The sequence below is a fragment of the Tenrec ecaudatus genome, chromosome 1 (assembly GCF_050624435.1).
Source record: "Tenrec ecaudatus isolate mTenEca1 chromosome 1, mTenEca1.hap1, whole genome shotgun sequence".
NCBI classification, from domain to species: domain Eukaryota; kingdom Metazoa; phylum Chordata; class Mammalia; order Afrosoricida; family Tenrecidae; genus Tenrec; species Tenrec ecaudatus.
Window position 1 is genome coordinate 225262963 of NC_134530.1, and position 8748 is coordinate 225271710.

General features: G+C 50.9%; 1 protein-coding gene across 1 annotated transcript; it reads left to right on the top strand.

Moving 5' to 3' along the window:
• Positions 1-652: 652 nt before the first annotated feature.
• On the top strand, positions 653-7044 carry IL24 (interleukin 24). The gene is made up of 5 exons (XM_075542319.1): positions 653-823; positions 2519-2581; positions 3807-3965; positions 4358-4432; positions 6961-7044. The coding sequence occupies exons 1-5, from the start codon at positions 653-655 to the stop codon at positions 7042-7044; spliced, it is 552 nt and encodes a 183-aa protein (XP_075398434.1).
• The last annotated feature ends 1704 nt before the right edge of the window (positions 7045-8748 follow it).

The following is an 8748-nucleotide window of genomic DNA, read 5'->3' on the forward strand; positions in this document are numbered from 1 at the left end:
TGGGTCCCGTTGGGAGAGCAAGAGTGGGATCTTGTGGTACCTCTCTAGAGGCCAGGATTAACCCTTTGGCCTCCTCACAACGAGGCACCGGGAATGGTATTTTCCTGGGGGAGACATGTGCATGGAGTTTAAGGCAGGACACAAACAGACTAATGCCCAGTTAACATACTGGCCTGTCTAGTCGTATGGTCACAGCAAAGTGACATGATGGCAGACAGCTTGGAGCTCTTTTCTCTACTCTTCTCGGCCAAATTCTGACTAGCAGATTGTGGCCTCCAGAGACTTGTACAGAGCCAGGAAGGAGATGCAGAGGGTGTGTGAGGTGAAGGAGAATAAGGGAAGGGTGGGTAGTGAATGGTAAGGTCAATGGTGATGAGATTGAGGGGCAGAAAGAGCCCAGCCAGACCACTCCCACGATGTCACTTGTCTCTAGTCTAACAGTGGGAACCAACTCTAGTCTCAGATCTCCCAGCTGGATGCTCAGCAGACCCAAGGAGCGTTACCTGGAATATATCGCTCTGTACCAAACCTGAGATACAGCACTCTGTTCTGAGTCTATGCCAGAAGAAGGCTCAGGGGTGAGCTCAGTGGGCCTGCTCAGTGGGGATGCCTCCCTCTTTCAGCATAATCCCCAAACCCTCCTTCACCACAGATGGACCTGAGAATGCAGATGGCCACCTTTCCCTGCCTGATGTTGTTCCTGCTTCTCTGGAGTCAGGTGCCAGAAGTCCAGGGCCAAGAATTCCGATTTGGGTTCTGTCACGTGCAGGGGGTCAAGCTCCAGGTTCTGAGGAAGGCCTTTGGGACCCTGAGGGACACTGTGGTGAGTAGAGAGATGCTCTGGGCCTCAGCATGGGGCTCCTGTGGGCCAAGGGTAGGAGATTATGCTGGCGGAGCCTTTTAGAGCTTGCCAATCATTTTCTAAACCACAGCTCTCTGAGGTCAGATGGCATCATGAACCTGGTCTACATCCGAAGTGTATGGTGCTCAGAAAGATGTGGTCAGTCTATAATAAAGGGAGGAGAACCCAAGGGGGACACAGAAGAAATCCTGATACTTCCACGCTTCTTCTAGGTTTCATATACATCTCAAGGGAACATGAGATAACCCCACTCTAGAAGCCATGGGCAGTCTTTGGAGCCCCACTGGTGTGTTCACTCACTGCTTTTCCAGGTGTTCCTGAACAATCAGACCTTGGCTAATGGTAGAAAGAAGGGCTAATCCTGAGGTCTAGTGGGACAGTGTGCACAGTGTGAGGGAATCCTCCTGGACCTGAAAGCGCTCCAAATCAGGAAGAAGGGCTAATCCTGAGGTCTAGTGGGACAGTGTGCACAGTGTGAGGGAATCCTCCTGGACCTGAAAGCGCTCCAAATCAGGCACTCTGAGCTCCTCATTGATCTAGATGCCAGGGATCAGGGCAAAAGAGGGAGATGAATGAGACAGCCTGAGGAGAGAGGAGCCCTAGGCTGGCACACAGGACAGCCGAGTGTATTCTAGACTTTGAAATGGGCACCAACTCTCCTCACCAAACTCACTGACATCGGGTCAATACCAACTCATGGTGACCCTATAGGACAAGGTAAAACTGCCCCTGTGGGATCCTTAGACTGTAACTCTTTAAAGTAGTAGAGAGCCTAATCTTTCTCCCGAGGAGCGGGCTGGTGGTTTTGAACTGCCGACATTGTGGTTAGCAGCCCAACGTGTAACCACTGCGCCACCAGGGCTCCTGTAATTCTCCTACCCACCCCAAACTCAGTGTCATCATTTGCACCTTGAAGAGGTGAGACACATGGGCCCCTCAGGCCACTTCCTCTCAAGAATTCTTTGACTCTAAACCCCGATGAGGGAGTGAGTGGTTGGGCTTCAGAAAAGCTTCAAGGGCAAGATGTAGCTCAGAGGTGCAGCCCCTGCCACGTGTTCACTTGTGGAATGCAGAGGCCAGACCCCGCCTTTCCCAAACCCCATTTCACTGCCATCGAGTCAGCTGACTCATAGGGACCCTATAGGGCAGCGTAGACCTGGCCCTGATGGTTTCCAAGACAGTGGCTCTTAATGGAGTAGAAAGTCCCATCTTTGCCAAGGAGCGGCCAGTGATTTCAAACTGTTGGCCTTTCGGCTTGCAGCCTAACATAACGTGTACCCACTGCACTACCCAGGCCCCCTCCTTACCATCCTGCCTTTAGGAATTCTTAAAGTAAACAGGCCTATCACTCCTTGTCTTGGGTGTCAGAAGTCCAACAGTTCCCACATTAAATCCATGTTCAGGTTCCAAGAGCTCTTGTGACTGTATTTTCTCTTGAGGTCAAGCTTTGGGATTTTCTACGGTCAGAAACTTGCACCCTCTTCCCAGGGCCCCGCCTAGCATAGCCTTCCTTGACTCCCCGTTTGCTCCCTCCCGTTTCTGACATCTCAGAGACTGCATACATTTGGGGGTCTGGGACAGTAGCCCGTGTTTGCAGGGTTCATTTCCATGCTGACCACCAACCTAGAGGCATCTTTCCCTTTTCTGTTCCCACAGCAAGCTCAGGATAACAATACAAGTGTCCGACTGCTGCGGAAGGAGATTCTACAGAACATCTCGGTAATCAGACCTGGGCAGGCTGACCCATCTCTGTGGACCTGGTGCACTAGCGGAGCGGGGGTGGTGGTGCCTGGGGAAGGCTGATCAGAACTCTCCCTTCTGTCCTGGGCCGGAAATTCCATCTCTGGCATTATCCCTGTGTGGGTGCTTATATGGTATCTTGGGAGAAAAGGGCAGCGATTGAGGCAGACAAACAGCTTTCTCAAGTTGGGGGGAGCAAAGTCATCAGTCTCTCTCTCCTACTTATGAATGAATATCTGCTTACGCCCACCTCCCTTTTTTGTTCAGCCTTCCTGTCTTTTTTATTATCCATCTAGCCTTGGTGCCCGAGTGGTTACGAGTTGGGCTGCTAACCGCATGGTCAGCAGTTCAAAGCCACCAGCTGTTCCATGGGAGAAAGAGAGGGCTTTCTACTCACATAAAGAGTTATAGTCTGGGAAATCCACAGGAAAAGTTCTACCCTGTCCTACAGGGTCACTATGAGTCAGCATCGACTCTCTGGCACTGAGTTTTGAGTCCATCAGGAAGCTCCAAGGAACTAAACCCTAATCCCCACCAGGGCAACACACGGAGCCCTTGTCACTGCAGAGCACGGTGCTTTACCACGCAAAGCTGGCAAGGAGCAGAGGGCAAGCCCTGGCTTCCAGGGCATCTCTCTCCCGTCCTCCTGAGTTCTTCCTTTCTACTCCTTTCCCCCCCAGCCCTCAGCCACCAAGTTCTGGGTGCCTCTCTGGGCACGTCATGCTCTCCCAAGCCTCCACAGAGGCAGCGTGGTGGAGAGGGAAGAGCACCCACGGGAGGAGCGTGTGTCTCTCACTGGCTGCCTGAGGGACCTTGGGCTAGTCCCTTCCTTTCTCTGGGCCTGAGACTTCTCCTGGCAAACAAAGGCCCTGCTCAGCGAGGCCCTGGAAGTCTCTTTCAGATCTAATGTTGCCATCACCCCTTTATCTCTTGACCAGGAGCAGATTATCCATAAGCAAGGTAAACCCAGGCTTGCTCGTACTTCCTTCCTGATGGGGAGTGCCAGTGTCATGCATGGGGTGGAAAGCATGAGCGATTAGTAAGTAAGCACCAGTAAGCCAGGGCTTACCTTGCTCATTAGGTAATCTGGCACTGCTTTTGACTAATACGTTGGCCGGGCCCAGGTCCCATACGGGTTATTCACCTCGGGGGCCCAGAGGGTGGGGCGGGCTCAGGGGTCCATTGAGCCTCCGTCTCTCTTCAGGATGCCGAAAGCTGCTACTTCATCCGCTCTTTGCTGACGTTTTACTTGAAAACGGTCTTCAAAAACTACTACCGTCAGGCAGCTGAACTCAGAGTCATGCGTGCGCTCTCCACGCTCACCAACAACTTCATCGCTCTCACATCCGCACTGCACCCCAGGGTGAGTAAAACAAAGCCAGGCTTAGGGTGTTTCTAGAATTCTCTCTTCTCCTAAGTAGTAGATCCTGGCTTTTAGCTCACCACAGGGAGGCCTGGGGTGTCAGAGAAAAGAGCACCCTCTTTGGGGGCCAACATTCTGGGTGACTCTTTTTAAGGTGGTCTCTGAGCTCCAGTCTTCTTTTCTGTGAAGTGGGGTGACCCCAACCTTGCTGTGAGAGGGGCCCACGCTGGCCACAATGTAAGAGTTTGGCCTTAGGCTACCGGGCAGCCAGGAATTCAGTGCTGCCCTCTCAGCCCTGGGGCATCCTTCTGGAACGTCTAGAAACGAGTGGGAGGAGGCTTGCTTCTTCACTGAGTGACACGAGGCGCAATGTCTTTATTTTCTGGTCCCAGGAGGAAGATGCGGTGTTTTCTCTGGCTGACAGTGCACGCAGGCAGTTTCTCCAGGTCCAGGGAGCGTTTCAACAGGTAACCAGACCGGTGTTTCGAACTAGCCCAGCTGTCAAAGTGGGGGGCGGGAGAGAGCCTCAGAGCCCTGATGCAGAATTCATGACGTGCTTGCCCCAAAGCCACCTGAATTAGCAACACTACCACTATGGTAGGGAGTCCTGGTGGCATAGTGGTTCCATGTTGGGCTGCTATCCATCAGGTCAGCAGTTCGAAACCACCTCCATGGGAGAAGGATGAGGTTTTCTACTCCTGTAAAGAGTTACAGTCTTTGAAACCCACAGGGCCCACTCCACTTCGTTTTCTAGGGTCGCTATGAGTCAGCATTGACTCAACGGCAATGAACGGTTATAGTTATCATTAACATGCATTGTGCACAAGCACCACAGGCCAAGTGGCGCATCATTCAGTCAGTTTCCAACTGACTGTAAAGCATATGCATATATACATCTCCTTACAAGGTGATCTCAGAGGTTCCTGGGCTGTGCAAACGGCTAACACTCGAGACCGTGAAGCAGAACAGGGGAAGTTCAAGTCTCCCCAGGGGTCCTCTGCTTCTGGAAAACCAGCCCCTGACACCCTGAGGGGCACAGCCCTACTCTGACAGCAGGGGCTGCTGTGCATGCGCCGAGGCACCGTCATGACAACAGCTTCTTTTTAAAAAAATCATTTTATTGGGGCTCATACAACTCTTATCACAATCCATACATATATCAATTGTGTAAAGCACACTTATACATTTGTTGCCCTCATCATTCTCAAAATTCGCCTTCTGCTTGTGTTCCTGGAATCAGCTCCTCATTTTCCATTTTTCCTTCCCCTCCCCTCTCCCTTATGAACCCTTAATAATTTATAAATTATTTTTCTATCTTATCTTACACTGCCCCGCATCTCCCTTCACCCACTTTCCTGTTGCCCATCCCCCAGAGAGGAGGTTATATTAGATCCCTGAGATTGGTTCCCCCTTTCTACCCCAGCTTCCCTCCAGGTATCGCCACTCTCACAGTTGGTCCTGAGGGGTTTATCAGTCCTAGATTTCCTGTGTTTAAAATTCCCATCTGTACCGCTGTGCATCCTCTGGTCTAACCAGGTTTGCAAGGTAGAATTGGGATCATGATAGTTGGGTAGAGGAAGTGTTTAAGAACTAGAGGAAGGTTGTGAGTTTCATTATTGCTACACTGAACCCTGAGTGACTCATCTCCTCCCCACTACCCCTCTGCAAGGGATGTCCAGTTGTCTACATATGGGCATTGGGTCCCCATCGTACACTCCCCTCATTCATGATCATATGATTTCCCCCCTCTACCCCCCCACCCCTGCCTTTGGTGCTTGAAACCTGGTCCTCTCAGCCCTTCATGATCACACATGTTGGTGTGCTACTTCCATGTGGGCTTTGTTGCTTCTGGGCTAGATGGCCGCTTGTTTACTTTCAAGCCTGTAAGTCCCCAGATGCTATATTTCTCGATAGCCGGGCACCATCAGCCTTCTTCACCGCACTTACTTATGCACACATTCATCTTCAGCGTTTATGTGGGGAAGGTGATCACACAATGATGATTTTTGTTCTTTGGTGTCTGTTACTTGATCCTTTCAACACCTCGTGTTCACATAGGCTTGTGTGCTTCTTCTCTGTGGGCTTTGTTGCTTTTGAGCTAGATGGCTGCTTGTTTGCCTTCAAGCCTTTAAGACCCCTGATGCTATATCTTTTGGTAGCCGGGCACCACCAGCTTTCTTCACCACATTTGCAAATGCACACGTCTGTCTTCAGCGATCATGTCAGGAAGGTGGGTTTCATGAAATGACCATTTAGCTGAGCAAGGTGCTCTTGTATTGAGGGAATGCGCGCAAGGTGGCCCAATGTCCACCCGCTACCCTACTACTAAACCTATAAATACGGCTTCTTTTTTAATGAGAGGGTTTCACTAATGAAGACTTCCTTTCTGCAAGAGGCTGATGGAACTTGAGCTAGGTAGTTGGAGGAACCACTGAGGGAGAAAGAATTTGGGATGTGTTCCCTCATACACACCAGCTGTATTCCCAGCAGGCTCAAATGGCCCAGTTGGGAGGGGAAAAAAACAAAACAAAAAACTATTCTGGGAAACTATATTATCATTACCCACAATGAATATAACAACAACAACAACAACAAAAAACCAATTCCACTCCCAGCCCCTGAAAAGGGCGTACGTGATTATGGTCATTTTTCTGAGGAATAGATAGGTCAACCTACAAAGACATGATGACGAGCAGGGCCATGCAAGGAGATGGGACTCAGTTTCCTCATCTGCACAGTGGGCTGACTGTGGGGGAAATTCTGGGGTCACATTAGGATTCAATGGTCCTTGATGTCAGGGGCTACAGACGATTTTGCCTTTGTTCTGGCCCACGGCCTCTCACAGACTCGTTTGCCCCCACTCTAGAACAGACTGCGCACAGAGACGGGAGTGTGGTGGTGGCGGGTGTGACTTGGGAATGGCTGGAGGCGAGGAACCTGACTTGCTGTACCTTGTGGTTAGCACCGCTGACCTCCCACTCTCCTCTCCCTGCAGCTGGACCTAGAAGCAGCTCTGACCAAAGCCGTTGGAGAAGTGGACATTCTCTTGACCTGGATGGAGAAATACTACCAGTGTTGACTCTGTAGACCACGATGCTTCAAACGGTGTCCCTTCCTGTGCTGCTCTCTGGGGTGTGTCACACCCCCTGCCTCGGACCCCACTGTGGGCCCACGTCTGACCTCAAAGCCGCCTTTTGAATGTGGCCCTGTGGACAAGTGTGGAAGGTTCCCTCGGCTGCTGTGAATGACCCCATGCACACTCCTCTATTTATGACAACTCTATTTAATCGCCATCAGTGTTTTAACTGACGTTATATTTATTTGTGAGACTGTACGTTCTGGGAAGCCAGCAGGGGGCCATCTCATGCTTCCCTTGCACCCTCCCCCCCCAATGGCTGCCACTCTGTGTGGCGGGGTCCTCAGTAAAGGGCTAACACACTGGATTTCCAGCCTGGCCTGTGAATTGTCAAGGAGCAATGAGGGATGCTGGGAAATGAACTTGAATTGCAGGAGCCACACTGTCTTGGTGTCTGTGGCTTTGGGGTGGGGTGGAGGCACTGGTTTGAGATGTTGAAGGTAACAGATCTAATGTCAGTCAAAGAGCCCCGCACAAAGCAAGCTCCCACTAAACATTGCATATGTCCCTCTCCTCCCCACCACTCCTCTCCGCTCCATCTCTCCCCCTCATGTGCCCTCCTTTCTTCATCCTAGTCAATCTTCCCTCAGGGGTTGCTTGAAAGGGTGCCAGTGTCAGAGTGGCATTGCTAATGATGTCACCATACCTAAAGGTACTGTCCAATCTGTAAAGGCATTTCCTGATAATAAACAGCATCAGGACTTGGGTCTGGCAGCCTTTCCATTCGGCTCCTGGACAAGGGCCCAGGGATGCTGCATGGCATGTCAGGGAAAGGCCTTCATCCTGAGTGGAAGACTCCATCCTCCTTTTCCCTCAGACTCCAGCCAAACCTCATCCTTGGCTTACATCTAAAGCTATACTGCCTGATTGGCACCTTGCTCCCCGAGGCCCCGAACAGAGAGAGTTCACATAGAAGGGGAGACTTCGCTCGCTCGCTCGCTCGCTCTCTTCTATGTATAGAAAAGCTACTGCCCTCCGGAAACCCCAGACAGCTTCCCTCGCCACCGCGCCACCTTGCTATAAATGATCTGGAACTGATAGAGAGATGAGGTGTATTTATGGAAATAGAAAAGAGTAGTGGTTTTGGATAAAGAAGTACTGAAACAGCCCAAGGTTAAGAGACACACACAAAGGTCAGTATTAGGCTACGGACGAAGGGTAAGGAGATGGCAACGACTACATTGGAAAGAGGAGGATGCTGGGTGCAGGGCACGCGTGGGCATCAAGACAGAGTAACTTGGAGGGTAGAGGATTTATATATAGAAGTTATCTCCTCTTTAATCTTGGGCCTCACTTTGATCGAGCTTGGGTTCATCAGTCAGCCAGCAGTGCTTAATGGAGTGAGCACCTTTAAGTATGTTTCCAAAAGCTTAGAAGACATTGCTACATCAACACCCTTGTCCTTTTCAGGGGGCTCAAGATAAGGAGACACCCCAGCCTTAAAATCAGGGCCAGCCTTAAAATCAGGATAAACATATTGGGGGTGTGTGGTGTGTGTGTGTGTGTGTGTGTGTGTGTGTGTTTTCATGGCAGCCCCCTTTCGTAGCTTTCCTGTCTCCATGAAGAAACCCATGGCCTTTGGATTGATTCTGACTCATAGGCCTCCATCGGGCAGAATAGAACTGCTCCATAGAGCTTCCAAGGCTT

Excerpts from the sequence above, each read along its gene's own strand:
- IL24 (XM_075542319.1), top strand. The coding sequence starts at position 653 with ATGGACCTGAGAATGCAGATGGCCACCTTTCCCTGCCTGATGTTGTTC. Across the intron at positions 824-2,518 it reads GGACCCTGAGGGACACTGTG|CAAGCTCAGGATAACAATAC; the intron begins GTGAGTAGAGAG and ends CTGTTCCCACAG. Across the intron at positions 2,582-3,806 it reads AGATTCTACAGAACATCTCG|GATGCCGAAAGCTGCTACTT; the intron begins GTAATCAGACCT and ends GTCTCTCTTCAG.